This window comes from Lynx canadensis, chromosome A1 (genome assembly GCF_007474595.2).
Source record: "Lynx canadensis isolate LIC74 chromosome A1, mLynCan4.pri.v2, whole genome shotgun sequence".
In the NCBI taxonomy this organism is placed as follows: domain Eukaryota; kingdom Metazoa; phylum Chordata; class Mammalia; order Carnivora; family Felidae; genus Lynx; species Lynx canadensis.
The window spans coordinates 11,194,495-11,209,380 of NC_044303.2; the positions used below are offsets into that span (position 1 = coordinate 11,194,495).

The window sequence follows — 14,886 nt, forward strand, 5'->3', positions numbered from 1 at the left end:
GCTCAGTACTATAATTTAGCACCAAAGAAAAGAGAAAATGCTGTCAGGCAGCATTAATTCAAATAACTATTTGACTTCTGTGTGTGTTCTTATTAATTTCCCCACAACTCCAAATTATATCAGTACGGAACAGAGAAAGAAATTGAGAATGAGATTAAATGGCTTTCTAACGTTCTAAATCAAAGTAAATAGTATGCTTTAGATTAAAAGTGGAGGTTACTAGCTTAACTCAATGAAATTCTCTTCACTTTTAATTAAATACTGATTGAAGGGTTCTATTGTTTTTACTCTTACCATCCAACATACTCCTAAAATATATTTAGTAAGTGTTTTAGAATCATGTAGAAGGTCAAAATTTTAATTTATAAAGAATTTTGTTGGGTTTATTTTTGGAGGTGGTTTTGGAGGAGTTTCCAATGCTGTTTGTACGTCTGTTTTGCCTGTAACTTTTCATCAACCTTTCCTAATTTAAATCAGGCTTGGCGAACTTCAATTATTAAAAGTAAATGTCTCACGTGTCTTAAGGGAATATCATCTATTACCAAGGAAGACAAGGGAAGCTTATGGGTCATGAATCCCAGTCACGCTCCCTGGCTGGTGATGCAAAAGCTTGTTTGGTTGTGTCAGCAGCTAGAGTATTTCAAGAGAACAGAGAGTTTAGGAATTTGGACTCAGGAAATGTGCTGTCTTGAGTTTGAATTCTAGCTCTGCCTCCAATCAAGCTGTGTGCTCCTGAGCAAGTTACTACAAATGCTTACTCATTTGTAAAATGGGAACAATAGCACAGTTGGGGTAAAGATTAAATAAAACCAATCTTTTATTTATTTTTTTAACATGGTAGATGCTAGCCTCGGTAATTGTGACCATGAAAGAAATGCATGCGGTGTGCTTACTGCTGTATTTTAAAACAATGAAAAACAACCTAAAGACTGTTAATAGGGGAATGAGTAAATAAATTACAGTGTATCTGATCAACTCCTTACACATAGATCTGTATATCTGAGCATAAGAGATGTTTGTGAAGTTCAAAACCAATCGCTTGACCTATGGCCTAGCACATAGTAAGCACTCTGTTAACACTCTGATTATTCAATAGCTATTGGAAGCAGAAAGCTGTGATATAATCCCCTCCACTAACTCATAAAATGTGTTTCTCTCCAGAATACCTCAAAGTTATCCGGAACTTTGTCATTTAGTCCTACATAAGCCAGAACTGGTGGCTGGTTCCCAAATTCTTCAAAATCTCCTCTCTTCTAGATTGGGGGGGGGGAGGGGTTGGAGAAACAGTTTTATTTTTTGGTTCACTTTCTGAACAATATCGCCTTTCATATTTATTTTACAACTTGATTTTTATTCCAAATGACCACAGCTGTCTTTTTCTTTTACCTTTCCACTGCCTTTGTTGAATAATTTAATAGTGAAAGCCTGTTTTAAAGTTTATTTATTTATTTTGGGAGAGAGGGAGTGTGTGTGTGTGTGTGTGTGTGTGCCTGTGTCAGTAGCAGAAGGGCAGAGAGTGAGAATCCCAAGCAGGTTCTGCGCTGTCAGCCCGGAATCCAACATGGGGCTCAATCTACTGAACCATGACATCATAACCTGAGCCGAGATCAAGAGTCGGACACTTAACCAAAATAGCCCTTAAGACTATTTTAAACATTTAAGTACGAATGTTTTATTTGTCCTCCTTCACTCATTTGAGATCTCTCTAATTTTTTCCATCCCTAGGTTTCTTTCATTTTCTATATGTGTTATTTCTTTCAATGTTGTTTTCCATACGTTCCATAGCTCAGCCCTAAGCAGTTAATTGAATGCCCTGAGTACATGGTCAAGTGCATAGCCCTGCATAGGAGGGAGGCTTTCCCTTCCCTTTTCCTGCCTTTAAATCCCCAATGATCCAGCAATATTATCCAGTATTATTTTATATAAAGATGCATATATGTTAAATCTTAGTATCAGGGGCAGCAATATAGGTAAGACATCTCTGCCACTGTGGGGCTCACAGAGCTTTCTTTCTAGTTTCATAGCTCCAGATCTTGTAGTTTGTTAGAACTCCAAATGAAATGTGCAATTGGAGGCTGTCTCGGAGGCTGATAGCATTGTGGATAAGTTAATTCTTTGGAGTCAGACTTATCCAGGATGCAGTCTGGGCCCCACCACTTGTACGTGACCTTGGGCAAATGCTTAACTTCTCCAGGCCTCACAGGCTTGTTGTGAAGATTAAGTAGCAAATCTCGGTAAAGGCCTTGGCAGAGTAACCAGCACAGAGCAGGCAGGTCATAACATAAATGTTACTCATCGTTCTTCGTTGTCCTCAGCACCATCATGTGGGAGGCTTTCCCCAGTTTCTCATCTGACAAACCAGCCTCATGCTTTTTGTGTTTATTTAAAAATAACAGTTCTAGGGACACCTGGGTGGCTCAGTCAGTTAAGTATCTGACTCTGCATTTCGGCTCAGGTCACGATCTCACGGTTCGCGAGGTCGGGCCCCACATTGGGCTCTGCACTGACAGCAAGGAACCTGCTTAGGATTCTCTCCCTCTCTCTCTGTCCCTCCCACACTCATTCTCTCTCTCTCTTTCTCTCTCAAAATAAAAAATAAATACATAAATAAGATTTTTAAAATAAATAAAAATACAAGTTCTAGAAAAGTAATCACTTTGGAGTGCAAATTAGTAAGGCCATTTGGGGGGCAATATGGCAATATCTGCTATCATTTTAAATGTTCCCTTTGATCCTGCATTACCTCTTCTAGAAATCTGTTCTAAAGAAATACTTGCACATTTGGAGTCTGTGACATTATAACGGCGAAAAAATGAAAATAACCTTGAAGGGTCTGTTAATGCGTGTCAGAGGTTGGATTCCTCGGGAAACAGACTCTGAGGTGAAGATGTGAGTGTAGGACATTTATTAGGGAATGCCCTTGGAATCAAAATCTATGGGGAAATGAAGGAAGTAGGCCTGGGCAGAGGAAAAGAGACCTCAGCCAGTCCCACAGGGGCTGCTGCTGGGAATTGGCACAAACTTGGCCTAGGCAGACCTCTTTGGCTGAAGGCAGTTCAGCCCGATGTCTCAACCTCCAGTGCTAGTTGGAAGATTGAATGCCTCAGTCCTGAAAGGGGGATCGAGGTGGCAAACCACAGCATCCACGGCGAGACTGGTTACTGATGGTATGACCATACTACGGAATCCTGGGCAGCTGTTAAGTAGACTCAGATAAGCCTCATTCACGGAAAAAGTTAATCTCCAAATAATACGCATAGGTAATACAATCACATTTATGTTTAAAATCCTGTGTAATGGGGAGGGGTACTTAGAGGCACATATTTATATGTACACTTAGAAAAGGGTGAGTGGCTCTTACAGCGGGGGAGAGAAAGGAAATGGGCATTTCCACATTTTATTCGATGTACTTAGCAACAGCCAGCACCAACTGGCCAGCTCTATGAGTGAACCATCTTCAGAACAGATCTTCTGGCCATGGGTGTTGCTTGAATCTTAAAAGAAAGTTGTATTGGGATGCCTGGGTGGCTCAGTTGGCTGGGTGTCTGACTTCAGCTGAGGTCACGATCGCATGATTTGCGGGTTTGATCCCCACTTTGGGCTCTGTGCTAACAGCTCAGAGCCTGGGGCCTGCCTTGGATTCTGTGTCTCTCTCTCTGCCCCTCTCCTGTTCACACTCTCTCTCAAAAAATAAATAAACCTTAAAAAATTAAAATTAAATTATATTAAATTAAAGAAAGTTGTATTCATGTGTTAGTAGTGAGATGAAAAATTAAGCTTGAGTAATATCAAAAACAAGAAGTGAAAATATCCTTTTTTCACCCCCAAGCCATCTTCTGCTTTCTGAAGTTTGCCTCAAAATAAATGTCAGTCACTCACTAGCTATGAACTATTCCCTAATTGTTTATCTTATCAAGGGTTTTCTATTCATGATCTCTTTTCCACTATAAGAAAAAACACACAGCAAAAAAAAAAAAAAGTCATCTTTAAAGAGTATTGTATAGCAAGAAAATGAAATGAATTTCAACTCCATTTTCCCTTTGATTATACTGCTATTTGCCACATAACCTACTCCCTGTGTTTCTGCCTCCACCCCCAGCTCCTGTCCCGTGCATACAATCAATTGCCAAATCCTGATGATTTTATCTCCTTTGTAGTTTTTAGATCTTATCCCCTCCTTTCTGTCTCTATCATAACTGCCCTAATTCAAACCCTCATCAGTTCCCCTTTGGACCATGGTAACAGCTCCCAATATCGACCCCCCCTACAAATTCCTTCTCCACGCAAAACTCAGAGTGGTTCTTCAAAATCAGTGTCATTGCCTCACTCCCCTACTGAACATCCTGTAGGATCTCCATAACTTTTAGGATGAAGTTCATAAGCTTCTGAGCCCACCTACCACCCTAGTCCCATCTTCTTTCACTCAGTCTGCTACACAGAGATTCTTTCCTTTACAGAAGGGATCTTCCCATTTCATTCTCGTAATCTTTCAAAATGCAGTTGTCTCTGCCTAGAACACTCCCCCATATGACCCCTTCCATAGCCTGGCTAATGTCTCCTGGTTCTTCAGAGCTCAGTTTACTTGTTTCCTCCTTAGAAAAGCCTTCCCTAACACCAAGTCTGGTGTAGATATCCCTCATCAGGATTGTCTAGCATGCTGTGGCTACTCCCATCATAACTAGATGGTATAGATTATCTCCCCAACTAAACACCAAGTCTCCCTTAAAGGAACAGACCAGCCTTACTAACTTAGTATCGCTAGTGCTGTGCAATTGTTCCTGGTAAATGTTGGGTGTTTACCACATTTAAATGGATTGAATGAAAATGTTAAATCAGTGAGCTACTGAGAAATGTAGAGATATCTTCTGTTCTTTCCATTCTTATTTGGTTATCATTAAAATCTATTTACGTGAGATAGATTTTTGTGTGTTCACTTATCTGGGTGCAACAATATTGAATTTTAAACAAAAATAGAGCTATTTCCCTTTTTCTAATAAACAGCAAAAGAATGAGGGGCAGAGGAAATGCCCAAATGGGCATGAAAGTGTCATTAGTAAGTGTGACTGAGGTCAGTTGTCACCTAGAATCATGATTATGTTATCATGAATCAATGTTATCATGATTGTTAACCAGCCTGTCATGTAAACTATGCTGATTGGTTTTTGGTTTTTGTTTTAGGAACTATCCCTTCGACATAGTGACATTGTTAAACCTTGTTCTATTCAAGGCCTCTGACACCAACAGAGAGATTTATGAAATCTCCATGCAGCTCATGCAGGCACGTATCACTTACTTATGTACAAACTTCCATCCTTGAGCACAAAAGAATAGAAAGGGTAGTTGATAACTGGATTGCTGCTTATTCCTGTATATCACTGGCGGATATGAAAAGTAGAAAACAATTATATAATCTTCTGTGAACACAGGAACTAACTGATGCTTTACCTTTAATACTATATTAAAATATGCATTCATTTGTTTTGTTACTATGAAACTTGATTAAATATAAATACTCCTGAGACAGCCAGCCAATGTTTTTTCATACCGTGTCTTACTTTCCTACCTCTCTGTAGATCCTTGAAGCAAAGCTCTTTGTATACTCAAAGAAAGTCGCTGAACAGAGACCCGGAAGTATTCTCTATGGAACGCACGGCCCATTGCCACCCCTCTACAGTGTGTCACTAGCCCTCTTGTCATGTGAACTGGCCAGGATGTACCCCGAGCTCACCCTCCCACTCTTCTCAGGTACCATGCAATGACCTGTGTGATCATTTCTGCACAAAGTAATCTTCCCTTTATTTTATTTTTTATACAAGAGAACAAACCTACGCTTTTGCTCACTTACTTTTCAATAAGTTTAAATCCTTGAGGGGAACAGCATCACATGGATTCTGTGTCCAGTGGTCTTAGCAGGAAGGCTGCTTCGGAATTTGGCATGAACCATGCTGCTCTTTCCATGAGCAAGAGTTACCTTTCCCCAGATTATCCTGGGCTTGTTCGGTTTGCCACTAGGAGTCGCTGTGTTGTTCCTTGCTTTGTATGCATACGAGTATCTCTTGCCTAGATAGAATTCAGTTACAACTCAAGCATAAACACCTTAAATTTAAGAAGAGTTGTGTGTTTCCTCTGGTTCCGGTGACCCCTAGTATTACCAGAAAGGATGGCCTTGGGCCACCGCCTTCCAGACACTTTTGTTATTTTAGGAGACCTGTTCCCAGTGGGTTCTAAGATGGCAGAAAGGGAAGGGCAAGGCCATAATCTTCCATTCCTGTCCCAGCATCCCCTGCATGAGGTCCTCAACAGTGCAATCCACCTGCTACATAAAACCAAATATGCTTAGCATTCCTCCACTCAAACGTCTCTCCCTAGCTGCCCTAAAAATAGCTGCCGATGATAACAGCTTCCATCTGTTGGGTTGTTAATATATGGCATGCTCTATACTAAGCACTTTACGTACACTTCTGTTATCATTTGATTTCTACAACCCCACAAGTACCGGTTAGAAAGGGGCTCTGGGCTTGGCAGCCGGGGTTCATCCCTGATCCTGCCATTCACTGGTTGTTTGACCTTGGGCAAGTCACAGAACCTCTAAATTCTGTTTCCTTATCTGCAGTAATAACTACCTGAGAGGGTGCAACGATTAAAATAAGCTGATAAAAGCCAAGCAATTAGCTTCGTCCTGGTGTGGAATTACCACCACCACCCCTACCACCATAATCATCCTTCTTATTTTACGGACGAGATGCTGAGGCTTAGAGACGTTAAATAACAGGAATGCCTTCACTTATTAAAACAAAAAAAAAAAAACAAAAAAAAACTCCTCTTCCAAACTTCCTTGCTTTCCATCTTTTCATCCAGGAACCTTCTGCTTCCATTTCACTTGATCCTTTACATCGCAGGCCATTTTGTAAATCCTTGATTTTGTGCATGCTGTTCCCTTTGCTGGAAATGGCCCTTCTCTCCCTCTCCCTAACTCCAGTCTTCCTTAAGACCTAATTGAAAATCTGCTTCTACCGTGAGAACCTCTCCATCCATCTGCAGCAGAGTTAGTCACATCCTTGCCTCGTGCCTGCAACAGTGGAGGGACTCCAGAAAAGCCTTCTTGATGAACTAGTTCTCTTCTTGGAAAACTAAAATTTAATTTTATTCATGTCAACCAAGATTCGAGTGCTAGCTATATGCCAGACACTGTGTTTGGGTCATAGGAACACAGATGTAAATAAAAGAGTCTCTCTTCCATCAATGGGTCATAGTCTAATAATAAAGAAAGATGTGTAATCATATGGTTAGTGGGATACAGGGCAGCAAGCGCAATTAAAAAAAAAAAAGCACATTCTGTGTATGGGATGGAAGATAAGGGGATAATCGATTATTGGACCAGGAGTATCAGGCAAGACTTCCCAGAGAAGTTGGTGTCTCAGCTGCAGTTGGAAAGAGGAGTAGAAATTTGCAAAGCAAACAAGTAGTTGACATTACAGTTGGCAAGTAGATGGGTATTACAGACTGAGAAAATAGCACATGCATTGACCTAGAGGTTTAAAATAACATGCTGTATTTGAGAAATTATATGTTGGTCGGTTTGGCTAACATAACAGGCAAGGACAGGGGAAGTTATAGATGGTCATGGACAGACAGAGAGGTAGAAGTCAAATCTTGGAAGGCTTTGTATTGCACCCTAAGGAGTTTGTAGGCCACTTATCTCTAGGTGTTCCTTGAAACCCTCAGAGCCCTGGGAATAGGAAGGGCATCCAAGCAAGCTGCTGGGGTTCTGGAAGCCGCTGATCAGCTTAAAACAAGAAGGGAGGAGGACAAGATCAGAATGCATTTTAGAAAGACCAGCTGCAGTGTGGAGAGTGGATAAAAGAACATCCAGTCTAAAGAAAGAAGATCAGCTGAGGAAAAATGACAGTGGTCCACACAGGAAATTACGGAGGCCTGAACTAAGTCCAGTGAGAGTGGAAAGGGGAGCCCAGAGTCAAGAGCTACCAGGCAAGGTAGACAGAGGGCAATCCTTGGGATGGTATCTGGGAGGTAGGGGGTGAGGACCCTACCTTGAGAGCCAATCCACGGAAAAGGAGAGGTAAGGCAAGGCAGAGATCATGAGCTCAGCCAGGGATATCGAGTGTAGGTATCTGTCAGACATTCCTGTGTAGAGACAGACTGGTGTGAAGGGAGGGCCCCTGCTAGTGACTCATTGAGGAATAGAAGGGGTAGACCCAAGAGAGCAGATGTGACCATGAGTGGAGAGAGCACAGAGGGGAAGAACGCACCCAGACACCCAGCTTCTAAGGTCTGGGCCCAGAAAGAGTGAGGGAACAGACGGGGATAGGGGCCCATTCAGAGAGGAAGGAGAACACCTAGAAAGTGAACTTCATGGAAACCTAGAGAAGAACGGATTTCAGAGGTGAGCAGTCCACAGCCTTGACTGGAGCTCCCAGGAGCTCCCTCTGGACCTCACAGTTCACGATTCACAATTATTGGTAACTGTCAATCGTTTCCATGGAGAAGTAGCAGCAGAAGCCAGGTCTCAGTGGCTTGGCTGGGAAAGAAGGAAAGAACGAGAGGATAGAGCAGATGCAGAGCCTGAGGGGGAGCAGGACTGGAGCCTTATTGGCTGAGAGGAAGAAGCTGGTAACAGGGTGGACAAATCAGGGGAGAGGAAGTAAAAGTACTGCAAGTTTAAGAACAAAAGAAGCTCGTACAATGAGTTGCAAGCAGGTTCAATCTAACTTGTCAAGAATTAACCTTTCGGCTATTTTGATTTATGAGGAATAGCTTTTTTTTTTTTAATAACGTGGAAAAATAAGGAGGTTACAGAGATTTCTAGCTCTCACTTTTACTGTTTTTACTACTGAAAACCCTGTGGTGAGATTTTTATTGCCTGTAATTTCAGATGAGTTAATTCCTTGTAAGTAGCCAGGCAAGTTGCTCAGGGCCCTCCCAAAGAAGCCGGAAAATGTACGTAGCAGCCCGCTAACCTCCTCTCACATTTTTTAAGTTTGTTTCTGGAGGGGTGAATGGGAGTTGTTTCCATGTCTGTGGCATTTTTTCATCCTCTTTTCCCTTTAGAAAGATCTCTACAATCCTGGCCCTGATCTAGGTGTGTGGGATACTTTAGACAGACTTCCCCCCCCCCACACCCCCATCTGACCTTATGTCTGACAGACAAGATGCAATAAACATCATAAATAAGCAAATTATGTGATGTGTTAGAAGCTAATCATGGCTACAAAAAAGACAATAGGTTTCTTTACCACTGTTAAAAGACGACAAGTATTCTTAATGGCAGTTGTCCCTCCCACTGGAAGGATTTATTCCTCTCCAAAATCTCAGTCCTTTCTAGTCAAGTTAAAATACAATAAAACCTTGGTTTGCGGGCATAAATCATTCCAGAAACATGCTTATAATCCAAAGCACTTGTATATCAAAGCGAATTAGGAGAACCATTGGCTCAGTTATGATCATGTGCCATTCGGCATCATGTACGACTCATATTGCAAGACGTCGCTCATTTATTGAGTTAAAATTTATTAGAAATGTTTGCTTGTCTTGCAGAACACTCACAGAGCAAGTTACTCGCAATCCAAGGTCTTACCTGTAGTTTTTTTGCCATGCAAGTGAATCTTTGTAGCCAGAAGTCCTTTTTCTCTGCTGAACCCCTATAGCACTCGTTTGTTCCTTTCTGTGTCATTTGTCACTTTCTACCTTGCTCCAGAGCCACCTGTCTCAGAGCCTCCTCTTCAGGGACAGGAACTGAATCTTGAATCCTTGCTGGCTCCGTAGTGCCTAGCACAGTGGCTTGACCTAGAAAAGGCCCAGTATGTTGAATAGATAAATGTTCCAGTTTTCTAAGGATCTGACTATGTGTCAGACAAGTTCATGATATCAGTTGTCACATCCGTAAAGTTTCGAAATTAAGTAAGTTTTGAAATTTCAAGCAATGTAAAACATAACTGTTCACCCTGATTATTGCGGCACAGCATTAAATATATTCGTAGTGTTCACAATCGAAAAATTACAATTTTTGGAAAAAGGGCCAAATCAATTAAAGCTACCGTCTCAGGGATCTAGTGGATTATCTTGGTTTAATTCCTGGCATCTGTGTTGTTCTATTGTTTAGCGGCCAAAAACTCTCCAAATGAGATTACGTGCCACACTGGATAATAACAAGTGCATCAGACCATGCTCGCGAATTTCCCTTAGGATCAAACCGTTTCTTCTCTAGATGTTAGAAATAAAAGATGGCAAGCAGCTTGCAGCAGATAGGTAATGCTGTGCTTTTATTTCCGGAGAAAGCTTATTCAGGTCATAAAATTAAATGCTACTGGCGGTGAAACAGTGCAAAAGGCTCTCAGAGAAAATAGTGCTGAAATCACTGGACTGGATGCACCATTTTACCATTTTGAATCATTTATTTCATAAAATGAAGTGCGACACTGAGCACAAGCTTCCACACGGTTGGCAGTTTTCAAGTAGATGCCACAAACATGAGTCCACGCACTGGCTTCGTTCTCACTTTTACAGCTGAGAGTTCATAGAAGACACCTGGTAAAATATTGGTATAGTGGAAAGACAGTAATTGTTATAAGAAGCCTAGCCACGGTTTATTAAGAGCCTCCTAGATGACCAGCACTGTGTTGAGCATATACTATACCTTATATCTTTTAATATATAAAAGACCATGGGATTGGATCCAAACCACCCATGTGGTCCCATTGTATAGATGAGGAAGCTGAGGAACAGAGAGGTTAAATAACTAACACAGAATTTCATGCAGCTGGTAATGTGGAGCCGCTGGGACCTCATCACGTGTCCTTCTGATTCCGAGCCCCTTGTTTTGTGCGCTCTGATACACGTCGTCCGTAGCAGTGGGTGTGAAGTCATGAGGCCTTCCACCCCAGTCCACTTTGACCAAGCCCAGGCTTTCCCCCCTGTGCGCTCCCACGAGCCTCCGCAGAGCACCAGGGGCGAGAGCCTTGAGGGCGAGTCTCAGTTGTAAGATCTTGCGGCCTGGAGGAGCTGCTGTACACGTGAAAATGCTTTGTAAACTGAAGTCACCGTCCGATCTGTCGGTTGGTGTTAAGCTCTGTATTTATTTTGATGAGATAACATGTGGCCTTTGGTCACTGCCACTCTCTCCAGAGGTAAGCCAGCGATTTCCCACGACACACCCAAACGGGCGTCAGATCATGCTCACCTACCTGCTGCCCTGGCTGCACAACATCGAGCTGGTGGACAGCAGGCTCCTCCTCCCGGGATCAAGCCCCAGCAGCCCAGACGATGACGTCAAGGACCGGGAAGGAGAAGTGCCCACTTCACACGGGCTGAGAGGGAGTGGCTGGGGCTCCCCGGAAGCTACGTCACTGGTCCTGAATAACCTCATGTACATGACGGCCAAGGTAAACTCCGAGGAAACGGGCCTCAGTAACACGGCTCTGTCATCCAGGAAAACCCGCGGGTTAATCAAGCCCTGTGCTCCCAACTCGGGGCAAGTGGCACTTATTGTGAAAAGTCACACAAATAGGGCATGGACGGGGATGAAGGTGCTTCATGTCACTGGACTGTATGCTTAAAAACGTACGTGATGGGGCGCCTGGGTGGCGCAGTCGGTTAAGCGTCCGACTTCAGCCAGGTCACGATCTCGCGGTCCGTGAGTTCGAGCCCCGCGTCAGGCTCTGGGCTGATGGCTCGGAGCCTGGAGCCTGTTTCCGATTCTGTGTCTCCCTCTCTCTCTGCCCCTCCCCCGTTCATGCTCTGTCTCTCTCTGTCCCAAAAATAAATAAAAACGTTGAAAAAAAAAAAAAAAACGTACGTGATGTGCATTTTCCCACAATTTTTAAAAGTAATAATATAAATACAAATGATACTGCTAACATACTAGAAATCATGAGAACAAGTATGTGCATTATAAATGGCTGGAAAATGGCATCTTGCTGAGGAGTGGCCACGTCTCCCCCTCCTTAGGATTTCGAGATGGCCATGACCCTTATAACAACTTTTCCTCAAACATTCTGCCTCCTGACATTTTTTTCCCCCACGTCTCCTGGGCCGGTTTTTATCTTGTTTGTTCTAGTATGGAGACGAAGTTCCTGGACCAGAAATGGAAAATGCTTGGAATGCTTTAGCCAACAACGAGAAATGGACCAACAACCTGAGGATCACCCTGCAGTTCCTGATCAGCCTGTGTGGCGTGAGCAGTGACACGCTTCTCTTGCCCTACGTAAGTGTCCCTCACCCTTGGAGTCATTGCTCCTGTCCGTTGTATTTGCAACTGCCAGTGGGACTGTGCTCTTTGCACCGAGTAAAATGGGAAGGTCAACTTCTGTCAGTCATGCTAATCTCCTAGGAGCTCATCTAGGTATTACATAAAAGTTTCCTTCTGTCCCCCGAGAAGCAGGCGACAGTCAGTGTCTCAGTGACCCCTCTGTCGTCCTCTTTCTAAGCCTTTGGACACAGAGATGTATGAATTAAGCAGTGGTTATTTTCCTAACAGTTACTAAAAGCTACCTTCTATAAAAATTAGACCCACCACGTAAGAGAAACTCAGTAAAGCATCATGTTATTACTCATAAAGATGTTTTGTGTGTACATCTTGATGCTTTTACATCTTGAGTTTCCAGGTGTTTCTCTTCAAATGTAGGTGGGAGGAGAGAAATAGGCAGAGAGAAATCTTCCGGAGATATGTAATATTTAGTGTTTGTATTTAAAGATGATACGGTCAATAAAAGGACAGCATTTTTAAAAATTTTTTTTTAATGTTTTGTTTATTTTTAAGACTGAGAGAGACAGAGTACAAGCAGAGGAGGGGCAGAGAGAGAGGGAGACACAGAATCCAAAGCAGGCTCCAGGCTCTGAGCTGTCAGCGCAGAGCCTGACACGGGGCTTGAACTTATGAACCGTGAGATCATGACCTGAGCCGAAGTTGGACGCTTAACCAACCGAGCCACCCAGGGGCCCCAAAACAACAGCATTTTTTTTTTAATTTTTTTTTCAACGTTTATTTATTTTTGGGACAGAGAGAGACAGAGCATGAACGGGGGAGGGGCAGAGAGAGAGGGAGACACAGAATCGGAAACAGGCTCCAGGCTGTGAGCCATCAGCCCAGAGCCTGACGCGGGGCTCGAACTCCCGGACCGCGAGATCGTGACCTGGCTGAAGTCGGACGCTTAACCGACTGCGCCACCCAGGCGCCCCAACAACAGCATTTTTAAAACCGTAACTCAACTGGCATTTGTGTGCTGGTTGTTTTTCTGAGAGATTTTCTGGCTGCCCGTTGTTTCGAAGCCACACCAACATCCGGCCTCAGGTCTGACAATGAGGGCTACAATCAGACAGAGCTTTAATCCAGAGTTAGTTTTTAAATTTAAAACCATACCAACAACCAAAACTCATTAGTTTCTAGGGAAGAAGAGAACAGCAAGGGACTGGACTCCTTGTCTAAACAAAAATCACTAGCTGTTTTTCCCCATGGTTTGTATAAATAAAATGCTTTCTAGATAAGGCTTTAGATGCAAGTTTTCAGTTTAGGGAGAATTCATGTGCCCCAAAAGTAGCTTGTGTAAACTCGGCCATTAGGGAAGGGAAAGTCTTTGACATGCACTCCTATCAGACATGCATGTAAAGGGAGGCGAATTTTTTTTTCTTTTTTCTTTTTTTTTTTTAATTTTTTTTTTCAACGTTTATTTATTTTTGGGACAGAGAGAGACAGAGCATGAACAGGGGAGGGGCAGAGAGAGAGGGAGACACAGAATCGGAAACAGGCTCCAGGCTCTGAGCCATCAGCCCAGAGCCTGACGCGGGGCTCGAACTCATGGACCTCGAGATCGTGACCCGGGCTGAAGTCAGACGCTTAACCGACTGCGCCACCCAGGCGCCCCGGGAGGCGAATTTTAATGCAGACACTCCGATTCATGCTGGGAGACCATGAAGTTGAGCTCTCAGCATGGTAGCTCTGGGGATGATGCATTCATGGAAGGGAACAGCTTACAGTCTAGCATTCTTGCGGGCGAGGCTCTGGAAAACATCCCGTGTCCCATGTTTCTTCTCAGATCAAAAAGGTGGCAATATACTTGTGCCGTAACAACACCATTCAAACCATGGAAGAGCTTCTCTTTGAGCTGCAACAGACGGAGCCCGTGAATCCCATCGTCCAGCACTGTGACAACCCGCCGTTCTACCGCTTTGCGGCCAGCAGCAAGGCCTCTGCGGCAGCCTCTGGTAGGGGAAGGGAAGCTGGGTGGACATCTTGTCTTGGATCCCTGGATTTTCCTTTACCCGGAATACTGAATGGAAAGGAGAGAGAGAGAGAGAGTGTGTGTGTGTGTGTATGTGTGTATTGTTTTTTCTTATTCCTGTTTAAACTTCGTTTAAGAGATGGCTTAAGAATAGCTGAGACTGCTGGGGTGCCTGGGTGGCTCAGTCGGTTAAGCATCTGACTTCAGCTCAGATCGTGATCTCGTGGTTCCTGAGTTCAAACCCCACGTTGGGCTCTGTGCTGACAGCTCAGAGCCTGGAGCCTGCTTCAGATTCTGGGTCTCCCTCTCTCTCTGCCCTCTCATGCTCTGTCCCCCTCTGTCTCTCAAAAATAAATAAATGTTAAAAAAAAAAAAAGTTTTTTTTAACCAACCGTTAAAAAAAAAAACTTTTTTTTTTTTTAACGAATAGCTGAGACTCCTAAGAGCATCGTGAGTTTAATGAAATCCATTTGTAAGGATGACCATCAGTCAGGGACTTGGTAAGCCACAGAGCTTTGCACTTCAGACTGATTCCAGGCAGGGCACAGCAGTCCCTTGGGAATCTCATTTCTGGACCTTCCTTCTTATGTCCGTGGAATTTTCTTGGCCAATAACCTCCCAGGATTAGCTAAAATGCTCCCTCAGCAGTATT

At 43.3% G+C, this 14,886-nt stretch overlaps 1 protein-coding gene across 8 annotated transcripts in view; it reads left to right on the plus strand.

Moving 5' to 3' along the window:
* The window catches only part of FRY (FRY microtubule binding protein), a 345,429-nt gene that overhangs the window by 247,951 nt on the left and 82,592 nt on the right, over window positions 1–14,886 (plus strand). For all 8 annotated transcript variants that reach the window (XM_032593499.1, XM_030308908.1, XM_032593559.1 and 5 more), the window contains 5 exons: window positions 5,179–5,278; window positions 5,574–5,745; window positions 11,143–11,399; window positions 12,074–12,220; window positions 14,049–14,217. In XM_032593499.1, coding sequence (XP_032449390.1) covers window positions 5,179–5,278; window positions 5,574–5,745; window positions 11,143–11,399; window positions 12,074–12,220; window positions 14,049–14,217 — 845 coding nt within the window. The remainder of the gene's footprint in view (window positions 1–5,178; window positions 5,279–5,573; window positions 5,746–11,142; window positions 11,400–12,073; window positions 12,221–14,048; window positions 14,218–14,886) is intronic.